At 43.0% G+C, this 20,008-nt stretch overlaps 7 protein-coding genes across 7 annotated transcripts; 5 read left to right on the top strand and 2 right to left on the bottom strand.

Annotated features, from left to right (window-relative positions):
• The first annotated feature begins 977 nt into the window (after positions 1 to 977).
• V8C40DRAFT_259117 (glycoside hydrolase family 75 protein) lies at positions 978 to 2,498 on the top strand. Its single transcript, XM_083218884.1, has 3 exons — positions 978 to 1,232; positions 1,290 to 1,628; positions 1,722 to 2,498. The coding sequence occupies exons 1-3, from the start codon at positions 1,134 to 1,136 to the stop codon at positions 2,250 to 2,252; spliced, it is 969 nt and encodes a 322-aa protein (XP_083067230.1). The 5' UTR covers positions 978 to 1,133; the 3' UTR covers positions 2,253 to 2,498.
• A 599-nt stretch (positions 2,499 to 3,097) lies between these two features.
• On the bottom strand, positions 3,098 to 4,212 carry V8C40DRAFT_278576 (uncharacterized protein; the record flags this gene model as incomplete). The annotated part of the gene is made up of 2 exons (XM_083221080.1): positions 3,098 to 3,405; positions 3,615 to 4,212. The coding sequence occupies 2 exons, from the start codon at positions 4,210 to 4,212 to the stop codon at positions 3,098 to 3,100; spliced, it is 906 nt and encodes a 301-aa protein (XP_083067231.1).
• A 995-nt stretch (positions 4,213 to 5,207) lies between these two features.
• V8C40DRAFT_259120 (ceramidase) lies at positions 5,208 to 6,955 on the top strand. The gene is made up of 7 exons (XM_083218885.1): positions 5,208 to 5,406; positions 5,468 to 5,480; positions 5,548 to 5,608; positions 5,662 to 5,802; positions 5,865 to 6,143; positions 6,196 to 6,313; positions 6,371 to 6,955. The coding sequence occupies exons 1-7, from the start codon at positions 5,351 to 5,353 to the stop codon at positions 6,534 to 6,536; spliced, it is 834 nt and encodes a 277-aa protein (XP_083067232.1). The 5' UTR covers positions 5,208 to 5,350; the 3' UTR covers positions 6,537 to 6,955.
• Positions 6,956 to 7,227: 272 nt separating this feature from the next.
• V8C40DRAFT_284725 (MFS general substrate transporter) lies at positions 7,228 to 9,403 on the top strand. Its single transcript, XM_083222207.1, has 5 exons — positions 7,228 to 7,653; positions 7,707 to 8,027; positions 8,085 to 8,099; positions 8,158 to 8,876; positions 8,946 to 9,403. Exons 1-5 carry the CDS (start codon positions 7,358 to 7,360, stop codon positions 9,293 to 9,295), a joined length of 1,701 nt encoding a protein of 566 aa, XP_083067233.1. The 5' UTR covers positions 7,228 to 7,357; the 3' UTR covers positions 9,296 to 9,403.
• A 3,041-nt stretch (positions 9,404 to 12,444) lies between these two features.
• V8C40DRAFT_284727 (glutathione S-transferase family protein) lies at positions 12,445 to 13,089 on the top strand (the record flags this gene model as incomplete). The annotated part of the gene is made up of 1 exon (XM_083222208.1): positions 12,445 to 13,089. One exon carries the CDS (start codon positions 12,445 to 12,447, stop codon positions 13,087 to 13,089), a length of 645 nt encoding a protein of 214 aa, XP_083067234.1.
• A 1,494-nt stretch (positions 13,090 to 14,583) lies between these two features.
• On the top strand, positions 14,584 to 15,640 carry V8C40DRAFT_259125 (C2H2-type zinc finger protein; the record flags this gene model as incomplete). The annotated part of the gene is made up of 2 exons (XM_083218886.1): positions 14,584 to 14,675; positions 14,740 to 15,640. The coding sequence occupies 2 exons, from the start codon at positions 14,584 to 14,586 to the stop codon at positions 15,638 to 15,640; spliced, it is 993 nt and encodes a 330-aa protein (XP_083067235.1).
• Positions 15,641 to 18,679: 3,039 nt separating this feature from the next.
• V8C40DRAFT_259128 (uncharacterized protein) lies at positions 18,680 to 19,991 on the bottom strand. Its single transcript, XM_083218887.1, has 4 exons — positions 19,864 to 19,991; positions 19,675 to 19,768; positions 19,333 to 19,609; positions 18,680 to 19,267 (listed from the first exon to the last, which is right to left on the bottom strand). Exons 1-4 carry the CDS (start codon positions 19,933 to 19,935, stop codon positions 19,105 to 19,107), a joined length of 606 nt encoding a protein of 201 aa, XP_083067236.1. The 5' UTR covers positions 19,936 to 19,991; the 3' UTR covers positions 18,680 to 19,104.
• Between the last annotated feature and the right edge of the window lie 17 nt (positions 19,992 to 20,008).

The following is a 20,008-nucleotide window of genomic DNA, read 5'->3' on the forward strand; positions in this document are numbered from 1 at the left end:
TACAACGTAGTTGACAATTTGCATTAATATTTACTGTTTGTATGTGTCTTCGAATCTAACTAGATATGTCTGTTTATCTTAATAGATAAGGGGACATACTTGACGAAATGGACTTGAGGAGTTTTAGGGCTGTCAATAATGCTCTATGTCTTCGTATTACTCGCATATGGAGAAATCTGACTTGTCACTATATAATGGCTGAAGCAAGGAGAAATGTGCATGCCATGCATGCTAACCTGAGTAGAAGGCCGGATCTACTCTATACAGTGCATCAAATAAATATGTTGATTTTTATTGAGCTATGGCTTTACATTGTCCCCAATTCCCGCGGTCTCTCTCTCTCTCTCTCTACTTTATTTTGGTTGTGGGGGGGAGGGGGGAGGGAGGAATTTGATGGGAATGGAATGACTTGGATGCGGTTGTTGGCACCCAACATTTAGCTCCTCTAAAATTTACTTCTAGCTCTTCAGTCGCGCGTTATTTTGTAGTATCTGATATATCATAAGGTAGTGGCTTACGTACGTTAAACAAAGTTGAAGTATTTTTAAACTTTGGCAATACAAGAATCTTGCCTTCCCATAAGAGTCAACTGTTATGCTCTCAAAAATCTTAGCGCTGACTTGGCTTAAAGCTAAGAAAGGCAGGTTTTCAACTGGATGGAATTGATCAGCTGTTGTAATAAGCTAAAATCTGAACATAAATTTGTATGAGGATTTCTCCATTGAGCCATCCTTTTTTCTTATGGCTTTTTTGGGAATTTTAGAAAATGTTTTTCCTCGAATGAGCAATATTTTTCCGAGTTAGATGCCTTCCATAAAACACGCTTACGCAGGGATTGGCTGTTTTTTGGGGGGGTTCTTAATTAATTTAAAGGCTCAACCTTCCTAATTAAGCTTACTTTAGCGCGTGGCGCTCAATGGCAAGGGGGCAGCTTCAAGAAGATGCCAACCGCTCTGAATCCTTCCCATATCTGGTAGCAGACATCCATGCAAACTCGTATTTTCAAAAACGCCTACGGAGTACGGGGTACTCACAGGTATATAAAGACAGTAGAAACTACCTGATTTCTGGCGCCAACTCAGATTCACCCATACACTCTGTACTGCTTGAGACTTTTGCACAGACTTACCACGATGCATTCTTCGACTTTGTTCACACTCCTGGCTACGGGAACTACTTCCCTAGCCTACACCATCCCCGCCAACCTTCAAGCGATATACAATGCTCACAAGGTCTGTATTGCCTGCTACTACTGACTATCATTGCTAACATGAAGATTGCTGTATCAGGCGGGAACTTGTGCCAACCCTCTTTCTGGAACTTCGTCTTCTGGAGCCGTTTTCTGTGGAGATATTCCAAACGCTATTTTCCTCAAGGGAAGCAATGGAAATTATGACAACATGGACGTCGATTGTGATGGTGCCGATGATAAAGCTGGTGATTGCTCCAATGATCCTACTGGATTTGGTGAGACAGCGTTCAAGGACACTGTGCAGTCATATGGCATTTCAGATCTGAACGCCAACATTCATCCATATGTTGTTGTCAACGAGCCGCCCTTTTTCGATGCTCAACATTTCGGTTTGAAGCCATTGAGTGTCATGGCAATTGTTTGCAACAATCAAGTGGTGGGTTTGACTTCTCCCTTTTTTTCTCCTTTTCTTTCCACCTTCTTGAATACGCGAAATCCGAAAACGTTTTACTGACACTATGCTCCTTAGTGGTATGGTGTCTGGGGTGATACCAACACAGAGCCAACTACTGGAGAGGCGTCCATTTCTCTTGCTCAATTGTGCTACCCTAATGATCATCTTACTGGCGATAATGGACATGGCCCTAAGGATGTGCTATATATTGGATTCCTCGATCCTACGGCTGTTCCAGGCAAGAATGGTGCCAAGTGGAATGCCAATAATGTTTCAGATTTTGAAGCAAGTATCAAGGCATTGGGTGACAGGTTGGTTCAAGGCCTTGGTACCAACAACGGTGGTGGCGGCACCACCCCTCCTCCCCCTACTTGCTCTTGGGAAGGCCACTGCGCAGGTGCAAGCTGTGGCTCAGATGATGATTGTTCTGATGATCTCACCTGCAACAGCGGCGTCTGCGGTAGCAGCTCAGGCGGTGGTGGTTCTGCTCCTCCTCCCCCTACTTGCTCTTGGGAGGGTCACTGCCTTGGTGCTTCTTGTGGCTCTGATGACGACTGCTCTGATGACTTTGTCTGCAAGAGTGGTAAGTGTTCCGTGGACCAGTAAAAGTCTGGGCTCGGTTCCTTTCTTCTCTCGCTCCTTTGTTCAGACGGAGATATGTGTTATGAATTATCTTTGTATTCAGTGCTGAGCATACATCATACCTCTGTTGGGTGACCGGAACTTATAATATCTCACTCTTTATGCTTCCCTGGGTCTTATATACTGGTTCAAAGATTAGCCAGAACGTTATGAATTCTATACACGTACATATATACATATACATATAAACATTTATATACAATATTGAACATTGACTTGCACATATAATTTTTCTAAGATTCTATTACCTTAACTTGTCAAGAAATGTTGCCCTGTAGCCTTTGGACAATGACAATGAACAATGAAACGAGACTTCAAGAAGAGAAGATTATTAACATCTAGTCATACGTATTTCGCAGAAATGCATGATCTTGGCTATCTAGTGTCATATGTAAACAATCTTGGATGTCTGTAGAAACAAAGTTGTCAGGCGACACCTAAGAGTTGGTTAAAGGCTCTGAATCAATTGAGATCTTCAGTATCTGACTCAGAAAGAGAATTCGGGTTGTTTGGTTAGAAAACAGTTCAATATAGAAACTCTTCACAAAGTTCGTTTGAACGAACTGCGAATAAGTACTGACAGTTTTGTCTAATTTAAACTAGATTTCGTGATGAAATAAAGATGGCGAGAGCGAAAACGGTTTTGACAGTGTATAGAATTGAATGCAAAACGTATTATGATACCGGTAGACTCCTAGTATCGCAATCATATATTTGCATGTGCAGATGGATCTTTTGTTGAAAGAATCCCACGCTAGACTAGCCACTGTTGAAGTTCACTCCTTGACTATAAATCTTGGAAATGATAGTTACCCAGAGACAGATGGTCCATTCAGGGTATCTATCACACCCTTCTCTAAAGATATAAAGTCATCCTGTCCGCCCCACCGTTTAAGCGCATGCTTGGCCTGGGCCACATCTGCCGTACCATTAAATCCTCCGGGGTTATCAAGAGCAGCTGGTAGTGCTTTGCCCGGGTCTAGCTGCTGGAGGATCTTCAGGATGTCATTCCAATTGAATTCATATCCCCAAGCTGGAAGCCGCGCCCCTTCGATGGATGGATCAAGGAGAGCTGCGACGTGGAGTAGTGCCACATCGCGGACATCAACAAATATGGCTGTTTCATCATTAGTCACCACCACAAAGGGTCTGTCAATCAAATATCGGATAGGAGAAAGAATCGTAAGGGAGAGATCATACACGATGGGAAGAACGACATTGGAGCCGCATTGTTGTTATAGATTGACCAAAGCCACGCACTGGTTGACGAATTTGACTTTTCGTGCAGTCGTGGTCCAAATACAGTACAAACTATGACCGTATTACCCTTGAAAGTGGGTTTATTTTCTTCGAAGAACTTCCAGAAGGCTTGTTCCGCTTCAACTTTGCCTTGAACATAGGCTATCATACCACGATCGGGGGTGTAGGGAGGAGGTGCCCAAGCAAGGGCTCGAGCACCTTCATTCCAATTGGTCCCATCAAAATGGAAACCTGGTTGGGCGGGAAGCATAGTTGCAGCGCCGATTGTGGAAGTATAGACAAACTCTTTAACAGTCTTTTCAGAAGCAGCAGCTATGAGTAAGTTCACAACAAACTCTACGGTCTGTGTGACCGTTTCATTGGGATCCGGGTTGAATGTGTTGGGTGTTGCGATATGAACCACACCAGCGACACCTTGAATAGCTTGCTGGATCTGTTTCTTGTCATTGATGTTGTTGAGAATAACTAGTTCCAGCGAGCCATTTTTAGCTTCTTTTGGAAAACTGTCCGTCGATAGCCATTCAGCTTTGCCAATATCTCGAACAGTTCCTCGAACTTTGTACCCTCGATGGAGGAGTTGTTTGGTAACATGCGCCCCGATGTAGCCAGAGGCACCGGTAACAAGAATCAGAGAACCCTCAGGGAGCGTAGTTTGGATAGACATCTTGGATAAATGGTGTTGATAACAAACAACAAGTAGTACTGAAGGCTCAAATGGAGGAACAAAACTGTGTCTTTATACTAATTCTTCCAGCAGTTGCAACAACGTTACAAAGCCAAAACAAGCAAATAAGAATAGGGATAAGCCTAAAATGTGACGCAAAGAATAAACAATAGATAGTATGCCTTTTGGAAGCGACGCATGCATTACAATACTACTATGTTGCTGATATTATTTGCTAGCTTGGCCTTGTAGCATGTTAAAGTTCATGCTTTGGTACTATTTATCACATATAGCAACAATTTCCGAGACTAAGTTCAATAAAGTCTCCGAACGCAACATCTCATGTAAGCGATATGCTTTGAATAGTAAAAACGTTTTTACTCATAAAATACAGAGCAGCACTAGGGAGTAACGGATAGTAATGTCAAACCTATTGTGCTTAACAGCTAGAAATTGGCTTCTCAAAAGCCTTTCATGAGCCTCTCGGAAATCTTCTCAGAGAACCAGGCTTTGTGACTTATTGGGCCTTTTACACTGATTAAGGATACAACGTTTCATGGACCGGCAGTTTAATGAATAACTAGAGAGCTTTTGCGCGGTGAGCAGAGTAATACTTGTCTACTATTTCTGTTAGATATACTCTCTGTGCTTCCTTCATATTCTAGTCCTTCTGCATCAGGGATTTGAAACCTCTCTTGATGTGTATATATATGTAATAGAGTATATGTGCAGCTAATAAAAAAAAAATACGGTGTTTACTCCTTTTTTTTTATTGGGGGAAAAAAAGAAAAAGAACATGATGACCTGTAATTGCCACACTTCAATCGCAGTATGTGTTCCTACACTGTAGTTACTCGGCTTAATCGGATATAATGCGGAATGCTCGGGCGCTCAAGTGGGGGTTGGGAATGTAGCCAATCAGCTTCTACCGTCTTTTACCCTTCCTTTTCTCTCCCTTTTTTCGCTGAATTCCTTCTGAGTTGTTAAATTGACTCAGCGCGTACACCCGCCGATTGAAGGAAAGCGTCGGCTTGTGACCCTTGCCCAGTTGCTTTCTGTTTGTGCCTTATGCAACGCTTGCCTTTTGTTTTAATACTTCTGCGGTTTCTCTATTCTACCCATAGCGATTCTCTCCCCTATGGACGCCTCAGCCCCTGCAGACCCCTTCTGGGGCCCCCAAACATCCTATCTGAAGTTAGTCTTCCGCTCTCAGAGTCGCCGCAATGAAGTTTACTAACTCCTACCCCGAATACAGCTTTTGCGAAGAGGTACTATGCAAACGAAACTCGCTTATAAAACATCAATGGCTGATCTGAAGCATCATGAACAATTTAGGACTATACAATCACGCGATATATTGCAGAGTTCATTAACACACTGAGTAGTCTAGTTTTTGGTAAGATTATCATTGTGCATTGTTTCCACAATTGAAGTTAAATTTCGCATTAGTGGTATATGGAGTATACGGTTTGTTGCAACTTCGTAGCAAGCATGCCGATATTTCTCGCTGGGTTCCATACTTTGGGTTGATCGGCGTTGGACTTTGCTCCGCAGGCTACCATATGACTCTAAAATACCATACACAAATGTGTGCGTACACCCTGGCCCAACAACCATCACTATTCTGGGATTCTCTTGCTGAAATATCTTAGCGGACGAGCTCTCTATGCATATGTTGCTTACGCCGCTTTTATTTCGCCTCCTAAGCTTCAAAGCTAGCCCGCAGCGAACCCGGTTGTTGGGAGCGGCTCTTTCAACCATCTTCGTCATTGTAATGGTCATTCATATGGTCATGGATGAGTTTCTCCTTCATGCTACATCTTTCGGTCTTGGGGTTTACCTCCTTGCAACTTATTCATTGAAGACAATCCAGCAAATCGCAGACCCCCAGATCAAGGCAACTCTTCGAAGCATGGCCCTCTTTGGTTGCTGTAAGTTGATTCTCACTATAGATTACCTGGAAGCATCGATTAATGTCTGCAGTGAATTTCTTATTCGGGTATTTTGTTTGGTTAATTGATAGATGGGTCTGCAATCTATTGACAGATGCGAAGCACTTTGTTGGATTGCCAATAGCATTTCTCTTGGAGCTGCATGGATGGTATGTGTATCTGTGATAACCATACTTGATCAGGAAACTTCTGACTTTATCAACTAGGTGGCATGTATTTACGGCTTTTGGCGGTTATATCGCTGTCGTGGTTGTTGATAAGATAACGGCAAATGAAGTTTCTGGAGATCCCCTTGAAGGCCTGGCCTGGCCCATCCCGCTTGCCTTGAGCTTTGTCATGCCGGATATCACTGGGGGGGCAAAGCAAGACTAGCTGGCAGTCAAGAGATTTCGCAGTAGTGACTACGGGCCAAAACAAGAACATATGCCTTTGCTGATACATATGGGGGTTTTCAGTAGAAAGAACATCCATCTCTAACAGCATAATGCTGTTATTTCTACGCAGATGTGCATCCGATTTCGGGAATCTCATCGTCGGTCAATTTGGCACGTTATTGGATAGGTACTTCAGCATGCACACGGAGTAGATTTAGATCTAGAAGCAAGCCTTTTAACAGTAGTGGACCCGTAAGAACTTTGATCATCAGATAAGATTTACAAATAGTTAGAGTGGCTCTCGGCGTATTGGTGAAAAAAAAATCCCTCAGAGTTAGTGTTGAAATATCTCCGACTTGTGCATTAGTAACGTCGGATATATTTCTCACATTATCTGATTCTCGGTATCAGCAGATCAGATAAGATGTACTTCTCATTTGATGTAGCAGATAGAATTTTTAGCCATGTACTCCAAATTTCATCATGCGATGCAGTAAAACATACAAGCGATGGACCTATACAAAGTTGGTAAGCAACAATATTACCCGTAAATTAGTACAAGGATAATGCAAGCCATTATAACCGTATATTGATATGGTGGCATCATTATTGAAGTTTGATCCGTACTCTAATACGATGGACGATCCACATATATTGCCTTATGGCCATTCGAATTGAGATGCCTTTCTCCGAAATTCGGCGAAGTATATCTTTGTTCTTGTGTGGGGTTTGGCTTCTATATAATAACAAGGCGTGCCGGCCACATGGGATCTTGTTTGTGCAGTTTTACAGATCCCTAACTTTATACGTTTACTGGCCATGGAAGAATCCAAGGTTGACTATAGCTTACGGCTGCAGGAAGCTGCGCCTGGTTCAATTGACCATGATAGCCCTACTGAACCCACGAACATAAACGGACAAGAGTCGACTGAGGCCACCAAACCAACATATGATGCTTCTCCGGTTCTCTTGTCCTTCATATGGTTCGGCATGTTTTTGTTGGCAATTGCTGTGAGCCTAGCTGGACAGACAATAGTGTCTTACCAGCCATACGCTCTTTCCGAGTTCAACGCTCATAGCATGCTTTCGGTAATTGGCACAATCCAATACATACTGTGCGTACAGCCGCCAGGTTGGCTAAGCCGTGATACAACAACTGACAAATTAGATATGCAATTGTTAAGCCAGCACTAGCGAGGGCGGCGAATATATGGGGTCTTCTAGAAGCATTCAGCTTGTCCATCGCGGCGATATTGATTGGATTTGCAATCAATGCAGCTTCTCAGAATCTAGGAGGGTTAGCAGCTGGGCAGATTTTCTATACTATTGGACAAGTCGGCATACAGTTTCTACAGCAGATCCTGGTAGCCGAAATCACAACATTGGAAAATCGATCTATGCTGGGGAGCCTTATTTTATCCCCTACAATATTCACTTCTTGGATCGGAGCTCCAATTGTCAGTGCTATGGTTCCAGCAAAGTGGAGATGGTAAAGTCATTTCTCAACTATTATTACCTCCCAACTAGGCTAATACTTCTATAACAGGGGATACGGCATGTGGTATGAGTTAATTATGTGCCACCTAACAAATGGAGCCTCAAATTGACATATAGAATAGGGCCATTATATTTCCAACGATCTCACTACCGCTTCTATTTGCTCTTTGGCAGCAAAAGAAACGTGGCCATAAATTGGAGTCTACCGCTACACATGGGACGCTCGAGAACGTTTTCGCGCTCTGGTCTCAATTCGATATTGTGGGACTTTTTCTTCTGACGGCCAGCTTAACCCTTATCCTACTCCCGATGACATTGTCAACCACAATTTTCCACTCATGGTCTTCACCCGGGAAAATATCTATGATTACCGTTGGAGGGTGCTGCTTTATCGCCTTCTTAGTGTACGAGGTTTACGTTCCAAAGCACGCTATCATTTTGTTGAAGCTAACTAAAAACCGCACTGTCGTGGCGGGCTGCATATTACAATTTGTTCTGTATCTAAGTTTTTACATATGGGCGCCATATTTCTTCTCATTCCTCATAATTGTCAACAATGAGTCTTCCAAGGCGGCCACAAACATCACTGCAGCACAAACAGTTGCAATCGCTGTTATTGGGCTCCTTGCAGCTTTTCTTGTCAGATTGACTGCCACATATAAGTGGGTTATCATGCTGGGCATGACATCAAAGTTGGTCGGAGCGGGATTGATGTTACGATACTCTAACGCTAGAGCAAGCACTGTACAGATTTTATTTGGCCAGCTTGTCTCTGGTGCTGGGACAGGCATGATATCTATCATTGCGCAGACTGCCGTTCAGGCCGTAACACCGCGTCAAGGTACGTGACTCAGATATATTCACCTCATCAGTATTAGTACGTTCTAACTTCAAATTTTGCCATGAATAGACGTTGCCTCTGTGACGACTCTATACGAAGTCGCTGGTGCCATTGGGGGAGCAGTTGGTAACGCCATCTCCGGTATTGTCTGGACAGCTCTCCTTCTCTCTAGGCTTCGAGCCAATCTACCAACAACAGCGCAATCTGCAGCAGTGGAAATCCAAAACTCTTTCTTGGTGGCCTCATCATATTTACCTGGTAGCCCAGAGAGAATTGCCATTGATAAAAGCTATACTGAAGTAATGCATGTACTTCTTATCGTAGCACTTGCAGTACTATCAGTCCCCTTTATCGCCATGTTTGGGATGGAGAACATAAGACTGAAAGAGGAAACTACTGAACAAGAAAGAAAGAAATAGAGAGCGATCCTTGTTAGATGTACTTTTGTGTTAGGTAAAACTTAGTCTTTGTTGGAAACAACAGTGGTGGAAATAGTTTACAAGAAATTCAAGGTTTGAGGACGTCGGTCAACCTTATTTCTAAGAATAAAAGCTTTGTTCGCTTGTTTTCTGATCATCTATCCTCCCAATTTGTTGACCGGCATTGCATTTGTAATACCTTACAACTTGTCCTGTACTATCACCAGGTTAAAGTTGCTTATACTGTATAATACGAACTAATCAGAGTGTTTCTGACAGGGGCATTGAAACAGCCTAAACATTGCGCATTGTGTACTTTCGCGCTAATTTTACACTTGTCTTTTTGTCCAAGTCTCATTTTGTTAACTAGTTCAATCTTTTGGTAATAATATGCGTATATTAACTAGTTGTCTTGATTATTCCAACAATGCAATAGAAGTGAACTTATAGATGTGGTTAATTTCCCTGGAATTAGAAAGCACATCAACCTATTAGGCCAACACACGCTTTCTACCTTTTGTGAAGCCCATACCCTTGGACGTGCTACTATGAGCATGTAGTTACACCATTGAGAGTATCCATTTGGCAGAAGTTGTTATTATTGTTGCATGGACTGCTCGTCTATAAGAAATGGTCGTCAGTAAAAGTTCTGGAAGCCTTGGTTGAAACTCAAGATGAAGAAAAATTACTTACGGGGCAGTCCGACCAAGTACCAGTAAACACGCCTCCGGTTCCGATAAAATGACAGCTTCCAGCGTTAAAGGCACCGCCAAAGAAGCATTGTCCTGTTTGCGATGCAGCAAGAACTGTAGGCATAAAGAAAATTGCCGACACGATAAAATTGATAGAGAACATGTTGAAATTGGTTATTGAAATAGAAGAGATTGAAACACTTTTTCTTCTAGGGGAAAGAATAAGTAGTTACTGAGTTTTGTAAGTTGAACTTCACGTTTTGACGCACTGGGAATGGACAAGCCAATAAATAACAAGCTGATGAGTTCCTTGTTATATACTCCCAATTACAGGTACCCAGCCTGTACCTGAAAATGCCGATCCTATTGTTGCATCCAATTCTGCTAGTTTAGAACATACGATACACCGCTACTTCATCAACCCCCATTTAACTGTAAGCTGATTGTTACATTTAGTTTTGTTAGTTTAGAACTTGTCTTATACCCACTGATCAACCAACTCCTTGGTTTACAACTGAGTTTATTGTTACATTCAGTCTTGTTAACTCACAGCTCATGGCAAGCCGCCAACTAATTAACCTGTACGTAATAATAACTTTGAAGTGATTAGACACCCAGACTAAGCTACTTAGACCTGATTTAATGTAATTGAGAATCGCTTGATTTGAATGCTTTGGACAAATGTCTTTTTCGTAACCAGACAGTTCCGTGTATCTTTTGTAAAGAACTATTAGTAACATAAACTAACTGGATTTTAAGTATGCATTGATTGATGCACATGTCTGCTTCAACATACTGGGGGTAATCTCACAAACAGTTGTCAAAAATCCCCAACTTGAGCAATGTAATAACTGCTTATCTCAGAAGCCTCTCTATGTGGAAGGCCGAACAGTCCGGACCTTCCTGCTGACGTTTCAGAAAAAGACTACGACAAAGGGGTAAGACAATTTGACTACGTACTTGGCTGGAAGGGCTACATGGCCTTCCAGAACTAGTGGAGTACACAATTCCATGTGCTCCCTCCCTCTCCCGTAAACTAACACACCCATAAACAGAAAACCTCTTTCCCCTTTCCTTTGTTCGGAAGACACGTAGCGAACGCGGGTCTGACCCCGCGGCTCCCACCGGCCTAGTGCCCGGATGAAGACTTTGTAACTAGCTTACGTAGTGGTTGTTAATAATAAGACAAACAAACAAACACAAGCCCCTCTAAAAGTCATATCTTGTTGGTGTAGTTGTAATAAGCAGAACAAATTCTTTCCTTTTTGCGACTACTACATGGTTCACATGCTGCAAGTTACTTTACCAATATCTGTAAAGTGAGGTCTTCTTTCTAGCAATTAAACACTTTTCCAGAGAAATAAACCTACCAAAAATAGTGGCACGCGCAAAAAGAAAGAAAAAATTGCTCCATAGTTGTTTGAGTAGTATCTAGCTAGAGATATATTACAGTACACACCTCAGCTCCACATTCAAGGGACAATCAGTTAGTGCAGCTTTTGGAGTTATACGTAATTCATTTACCTTGTCTTTGGTACTTTTCGTATTGGCAGCTACTATTTTGGCTGTGGCTGCAGCCGGTTCCTCACCGCCTTTAGCCACTGTGGTTGTTTGTGGTAGACTTTGGTCAGCCGTTGACTTCTCGTGTAGTAGTTCCTGCGGAGGTTCTTCGTTTTTGTATAAGCATCGCCAAAAGTTACGTTGTTCGTTAAATGATCTTTTGATCTTGTAATGAATGCATAATCCATCATCGAGGATTATCTCTGCCTTTTATAGGCTGACAGAATGATCTCATCCGGCGTGGTTGGACCATTGAATGATAGCTTGCAGGCTTGAAGCTTGCGCAGTTCTTGGACCATGTTATTCGGGCATCTTTGCTCAATTGACCTTTGATCATGAAGCCTTATCGGCCATACTCTGTGGCCTGAATTTTCAAGGTTTGACTTGGTCGGCTGTTGTCGATCAGATTTAGCTACGGATTGATTCTATATTTCGAACAAAATGCTAGGGCCTAGCGTTCCCCTGAACCAACTATTACAGCTCTCCTGACCTTCTTGGTTCTAAATATAACTTCCATACGTAATCCATTAATTTTTTAATTACCAACAATCTACTATATAAGTTACATGAAAGAAGAATTTTGTCGGCTTTATTTATCTAATCGGAATAAAGCGACCTAGAAATGCACTAATTCCGAGTCTATACTACACGTATTAGCTAAAGGGATCCTCTGTTTATTCAGGCTTATACATGACCTGACAAATCATGCTCCTAGATTAGTCAAACTTTTACAAACGCTTCAGATCTTCATACGCTTATGACTATGAACACAATATCAGCTTCAATGTTCCTAAAGCTGATATAAAGAGATGTCTACTGAGCAATGTATATTCGAGATATGCAGTTTTCTCATTCGATGTACCTAACCACATTGTATTATTATATACCTTCTTCGACATGGATTTCTATTTCATTCCAGATACATGTGCTCTAGCAGTCCATATCGCTTGCCATGAAGCCAACATTCCACTCCAACTTCGTGAGATTGAACGATCGCCTACCGGTTTGAGAATCAAAACCACAACAGCAGTTCCATCGGATTACATGTCTCTGAATCCCAAGCAAAAAGTACCAGCCATTGGGCTACCAAATGGAAGTATCTTGACGGAAACTCAAGCTATTCTTCAATACATTGCATGGGAGCTTGCTCCTCCAGCGCAGAATGGGGACCTTCTTCCCAAGAGTGGATTGAAGCGTTGGAGAGCTGTCGAGTTACTCAATTTTATTACGACAGAGATCCACAAAGCTTTCTCTCCGTTGTTCAATCCCGATATGTCACCAAAACATCGCGAGCGGGCCATTAAGGATTTGGGGCGGGCTTTCACAATATTGCAAGATACTTTAGGCGAGAAGGAATTTCTCATTGGGCGGGAAATTAGTGTGATAGACTGCTACGCGTGGACTTTGCTCTCATGGACAAGGTTTTTCGATGATGTTGACTTGGCTGAATGGCCCTCTTTGGTACGATATCGCCAAAAGATCTTACAAAGACCAAGCGTTCAAAAGGCATTGGACGAAGAACGGCTTGTTTTTGTATTTTAGCTATCAATCATTTCGGAGTGGTACACTATTCTAGATGATATCTAGATAATATGGACGAGTATGTGCTTGTGTCATTTGAAGGATAGGTTCATAGATCAATAATGCAGTATGGTAAACTCCCAATGCCACAAATTAAACGTCTGTAGCCAAGTATGGGCACCAGAATGGCAGGCAGACCTTTTATGGTACTTCTCTTTTGTGGCTGTGACTAGTGGCTAGGCCAAGCAATAATTTGCGATTCAAGTAATTTCCGACCATACGTCTCGCCTACTCGAAAAGAACTGGATTCCCCAATAGGTATCGCCTTTCCAATACTGGGGGTCGTGTGCGCCTACGAGAGTCCAATCCTACTGGGTATTAGCCTTGTCATAGGTCTTGTTATTGGCGCTAGTAGTTATGAGATGGGCCACCGCTTTGCAACATTCCCTCTGAGCATTATCGTGTCCTTCTTTAGGATGTTCTTTATGATGATTATTATTATTGCTTATAATCTCACACGATCTAGGTGATGTGTAGATTGGTTGAGATGTTATTTATTATTTGACTGACTCGCCCGAAGCTGGAAATGATGAGAATAGTTATATGTGGTGGTAACAAATCGGCGCTTATGAGTTAGCGACTTATACCACGCCGCCTGGCATCTGGAACTTCAAAAGCAATGCCAAATCCTGGGTAAAGACACAAGAACCGCAATTGGGGATCCCTCGCTCGGTGTATGGTGTTTTAGAGCAAACGGTACAAAAATTCGACTTACGATGAAATCACGCAGCGGCTCAGACTGGTCGCGTACTCTCAATGCAATACTAGCAACCAATTGTATAATCCTGGCAGCATGTTGTATAGGGTTCCAGTCACTGAAAGAGTAGTGAAGACTACATGTATCTAGATCAATGCCGTATGAATGATGTACTTTGTCACCAGCATGAATGGACGATGAAGAGGTTTTCGGCTCGGGAAATTAATGTCGACTAACCAGTTCGCCATAGTTTACTGTATGTGGCTTTGATGCCGTGGTGTTCTAGCGCCCGGAGACAGAACAATCCCGTGTTTAGATTGCCCCGCACCCGAGATCATCCCACGCGCCGCTTGCACCCAAAATTGATGAATCATGATATGACTCACAGTGGCTTGATGTTTAACAAGATTGGAGCAAACCAAATAGGCAAGTTGTGAGTCAAACAGATGCTGCTGAATGACTGACACCAATCTCGGGCAGTGCGAGCATTGAAGTTTGACAGAACATAGCACAGTCACAGGGTGCTTTGTTTGCCGTACTTGTGAAGTTGGGGAGATGAACGAATACATATATATGCGTCTATGTTCTGAAATGCCACTTTCGATCTTGAAATATAACTCACTGGCCTTCATTCCAAACAATAGCCCAATCGCTTTGGTCGTTTCTGCCTCTCTACACCTTCAACCTAATACCTGCAAGGCCACTAAACCGCCAACATTCTAGACATCGGAGCTACTTGCGATCCACTCACCGCCACTATGGAGGACAAATCCCCATCCTTTTGCCGGCTATGTAATATCGCGCTAGCCAGCCCAAATGATTGGCGACAGCATGCAAAGAGCGATTGGCAGTACGTCTCATGAGCTGATCCTACGCGGATGTTCACCATGAGATGAGTTAACCTTTTCTTATAGTGTCTACAATCTCCGTGTGCGAGTTGCAGAACCCGGAACAGTCGTACCACGGCCATCTTCGCCATCCAGCTCAAAGGCATCTTCAGCATTAACCCCCCCAAAAGCCGTAGATGCAGTGAACAAAAACTATTTGGATGACGACCTCGACAGCATTGATACAGAGCTTTCTGTAGAGCCGGAGTTTAACCCCGGACAGTGTCTCTTCTGTGGCACGGAGAATGACACCTTCGAGGACAATCTCGCGCATATGTCAAAGGAACACAGTTTTGCTATACCTCATGAAGCCGATTTGACAGTCGAACCTATTACGCTTATCGGATACTTGCACTTAGTTATTTACGGATATCGCGAGTGCATCCTATGCGCCACGAACCGTAGCTCTGTTGAAGGGATTCAGCACCATATGATGGCCAAAGGCCATTGCCGCTTTAACATCACTTCAGATACTGCAGATTTTTACAATATTCCTACCCTAGAATATCATGCCGACGAAGAATTATTGCGATTACCGTCAGGCAAACTTCTCGGTCACCGTACGAGAGCATCTGGATCAGCCGCGCCGACAGTAGCACGCCAGACAGGGGAGCGACGCATAGAAGCTGCAGCCTCACAGCTAATGATACCAACACAACCATCAGATCTTGTTCCAGGGCAAGATAACAATACTGGAGCACTATCTAACACTCAATTGTCACGACTTACACGCGGCGACCAGCAAAGTCTGGCACATCTACCAGACCATGAAGTCCGGTCACTGCTTGCAACCACCGCTCGGCATATCGATCAATTGAGGCGGGAAGAAAAAGATGCACAGCTCAAGTTGGAAACAGCAGGTAACACTACGTTAACCGGGCATTTTAGAATGGATACATCTAAGCGGTTCCGAGGTCCTTGGGGTTAGAGGGGAATACTTTGGGGGGTTGTCATAGAGACTACCACATTTGTCACATGATGATACACCTATTCGTATATAGAGAAAAGCAATCACGTCACCCAATAGCCATATATATAGCACTTCACAGTGCTTATACATTGTTCTTTGTTTTTCTATTGTTGAACGGTATTTCTACATCGAAGCTCCACTAAAAACGATCTTTAGTCACTCACATGGATATCATAAACAAAGTTCAATGCTTCAGCGCTGAAAGGCAGTAGACGGCTAGGTTATTTATATCACAAATCAAGCGGTTCTTTGATGGTCGGACAAGATATCTTTGAAAAAGGTGACAGCTTTATTATCCTAGCTAGGGCTTTAATATATTGCTCAAGATAATGTCATAACACCATGTGTCCTTCTCAGTACTGCATGAGAGATTCTTTCATCTATTTACTCGGTCAGTGTCTGAAGTTTCCTTTAATGCAGTGTCGTTGAAGAGTACCGTACAATTTAGCAGCTGGTACCGAGAGAGCCGCCAACGGAGCATCCAACAGGGCCACAGCTCCAAACGTGACAAGTACCGCTAATGCAGATATCGCCAGCAGCGCAGCCACGCTTGGCGAGAGTTGGCTCCTCAACTGGGGCGGGTGCGGCAAAGGCAGCAGCAACGAGGGCAAGGAGGACGGTGGCGGTCTTCATTTTGATAGTGGTATGGTGGATTGGTGAAAATAAAGTTGTTCTTGGGTTGCTTTAGTTGCGAGGTGAAAGAAGATTGATGTGGTTGAGAGGATTTAGGATACGACCTTAGACCTCCTATTTATACTTTTCTTTCCTAAGAAACGAAACTTGGGTTTGACTTCGTATTGGTATGGATCCATGCATAGTTTCAATATTGATTCCTTACCCATGCTAGTAAACACCAGAAACGCTCGACCATAAAAGAAGATACGCATACAGTGATGAAACAAACACATGCTTGTAGTTGGCAAAGTTTTATTATTGCCGCGCATGTAGTGATAGGAGAGCTGTGTGCTCATAGTTTCCCCTGTCTATGTCCTTTTGATCACCGCGTGTCACGGTCCTTCTTTGAGAAAACTAATGCAGGTGGCTTTAGGCTTATTCAAAAATCCCTGTACCTTTATGTATTGACAAAGGCTATGTCTCAAACCGGATAAATAATACGGTGCGTAGTAACTTTTAATAGGGATACTATTTGATTAGGAATGCTTATGTCAAAGCGATATTCCGCGTGTGATATGTGGGTATCCATCCTCAAACTACCCACCCTGAATAGAACATAACTTTTAAGAGACACTGCAGGTAAGACGTTTCTCAGAAGTTTTCCGCATAACGGTGGCAAGTATAATCTGTCAGCGTAAAGCTTCCAAGGTGAAAACGGCCAATGTGGTAAACAACACAAAAAAAGTCAGCAGAAATGGAGAGAAGTACTAGTTTAACTAAGATCAATATTCTCCCCAGTTTCTTTTTGGTAGATCCAAAACGGAAAGGTATACTAGCCTATAAACCAATGGAGAATACAAGTAAATAGGCGCATTCAACTGAGACAATATGGACAACTATCCAAGTCATTTATTATCACGGGTTTGTGCATATTGCTTTAGTTTGTTACAAATTGCTTTAAAAAATAGGCCTGTCCAAATATCGGAATACGAGCGAGATCCCACTTCAGGCTATAAGATGCACCTGGTAGTATGCAGCAGAGTAAGCTGATGTAGACGCTTTCATCAAAAATGCGACCCTGATGCTCCACATGGAGATGGCTGCTTTCAAAGAGTTTCTTTATCGTCAAGGACTTACGGAGTAATACACTCGGCCTTTTCTCAACCAAAAATGGCCTTGTATTTCCTTCCCATTGCTGTAAATGGTATCTTGAATAGACGTACATATATAGAGCGACTGTACTGCTCCACGCAGGAGAAAGTAACTCTGAGTCAAGATGGTATTAAACAAGCTAATACCACATTCGAACCCACGAGGTTAGGCGCAAACATGCATCGCTTGACCAGTCGTTCGTGGTAATTGCGAACACGGGGAAACTCACATGAACTCACAGGGGGCTAAAAGGAAGGGACAGGGAAAAGCAGCCCCGACTTCCCGCAGTGGTCTATCGATACGTCACGCTATATATTACGCTATAATATCATAATATCTTTTTAATTTGAACAGCAGATTCAAGCATGCTTTATTCACCAAAGCATCGAATACAGCTCTGCTAGCCTGATTATAAACAATATAACATCTACACTTCAGGCGACTAGTCAGTTCTTGTATTGCGTTGGTGAATTAGCTACAGTTTCTATGTCGAAGTATCACTAAGCGGTAGAGTATGGAAAAATATTGCTTATTGTCCTTCTAGTGCAATGAATGTCCGATGGGCCGATATTCTTTACCTTAGTAGCGTAAAATATTAGGCTAATCGTCGCAATTGCAGCGCTTATTATAACGGAACAAGCCGCATCTAAAGGATCAACTGTGCTTGAGTGTAATACTAGGTGGCCCTTGTCGGTAATTATGCACCAATCGTGATGAGATGGAGGAGCTTCCCTCGTTTGAGTGGTGTGTGACACGCTCCAAGTTTGGAACCCCGCCAAATCTTTTCGTCGGATGGTCGGCTTCCCCAGGGGGTTCATGTCAGCACTACGGGGTATCTCTCAGCTACGGAGTATCTCTCATTGAGCTGCAGCATAGGCTCATGGAGTAAGCTCCTAACACCTAACTAAGTCAGTAAGGGTACGGGCTTATACGAAAACCCACCAATACTACGCGAGGTTGCTGTCCAGGGCCAAAGGGCTAAAGAAGTCATAAAGTAATATCATGATTCCATGCTTGTCCGCTTGAGTGGGGCGCCGTAGATGCCTTTGTAATATCACCAGTAAAAGATGAATAAATAAGGACAGCAGCCACCTGACATCCTACAGCTGGCTACCCAGCACCAAATCAGGGCACCTTGGGGAGGATCGAGTCTCTTTACGCCTCTGTCTTCGCCAACGCTATTGACTTCAGTTATCCTGGAGTAACGCCGATGCTGAACAACTGGAAGACCTCTTATTACGGATCAATGATAAAGAGGTAGTATGTAGAGTACCAAATGGCACGTATCGCCCTTATTGCGTAACCGCCCATTTTGCACAAAGGCAATCTTGTATGAATATGTCTATGCCTTTCAGAAATCGGTTGGGTTAGATCGAGATAACAAAACGTAACAGAGTATGATCACAATTGTCATTCTTGGAATAGAAAAGAAGAAAGAATACAAAATTATAAGGAATATAGAGCTATCTTTAGAGCTTCGCTTTGGCTTCTAAACCCAAGGAGGAGAAGAAAGAACCGTCTAATTCGCTCCATGGAGTTATTTCGGTACGCTTTGTTTCAATCCAAGGCGAAATTCGTTTGCTTAATAGCCATTAGCTCCGTGCTAAACTCTTCACCATCCGGGGGAAGGAACGTTTAAGTTGTTACGACTAAACTTACAACATAGACCTGAACTCATTTGTTTGGCCATGAGCCTTGACAGAAGGAAGATCTTTATAACGCTCAAAGAGCAAAACTTCCTTACTTGCAGTTTGACTTGTCATTACGCAATATGTGTATGTCGTGAGCTCGTTGCCCTCGATCCACTCACAATATGTTCTAAAAGAGTTAGCTTAAAAAATACGCCCATCGCTGTCCTTTATTGGGAGAAGTAGCATGCGTACTGCAACTCTTTCACGAGATTTTGAACAGCCTTCTCTTTGTCATTGCAAATGAACTTGGCTAAAACAAGTACACCGGCGTTTGTTGTCGATGCTTGGTTCTTCCTTGTCAGAAAACCGCCGGTGGGCTGCCATAAAGTAGCAGTCTCCTTGCCTTCGTGAAGTTTTTGGCCGGTGACCGAGTCGCTGAAACGCTTATACTCAGGGGAGTTTTGAACAGTAGCAAGTTCGCTCTCACTAGGAAATATTTCCAAGCGACCGATGAGTTTGACGCCCGTTTCTAAATCTCCATGTCAATAAAAGCCCAATTAACTTATAATTATTTCACACGCTGCGTCTACGAACCCTTCTTGGCCGCAGACAAAAAACACGCTCCGGCTAGACATGGTGTATGGGGGAGTTGGAGGTGGGCACTAAGTTGTTGCAAACCATTCACAACCTGCGCATCAGTTTAGCGTCCAAGCGTGACATTTTGTAGTCCACTGCGATTGGCAATAATTCCTACCAACACAGAGAAGATATAAAATTACGAACCTGCTTTGCCTCATCGTCCTTTACTCTTGCAGTAGTCAAGAAAGCTACGCTGGCCATGGATGAGGATTGCATTATCGCGTAAGTCCAATTTGCATACTCCGGTATAGTGAAAGAGAGAGATTCACGAAATGTGCTGCTCAGCTTG

Source organism: Trichoderma camerunense (assembly GCF_050948025.1).
Source record: "Trichoderma camerunense strain CBS 138272 chromosome Unknown V8C40scaffold_32, whole genome shotgun sequence".
Classification (NCBI taxonomy): domain Eukaryota; kingdom Fungi; phylum Ascomycota; class Sordariomycetes; order Hypocreales; family Hypocreaceae; genus Trichoderma; species Trichoderma camerunense.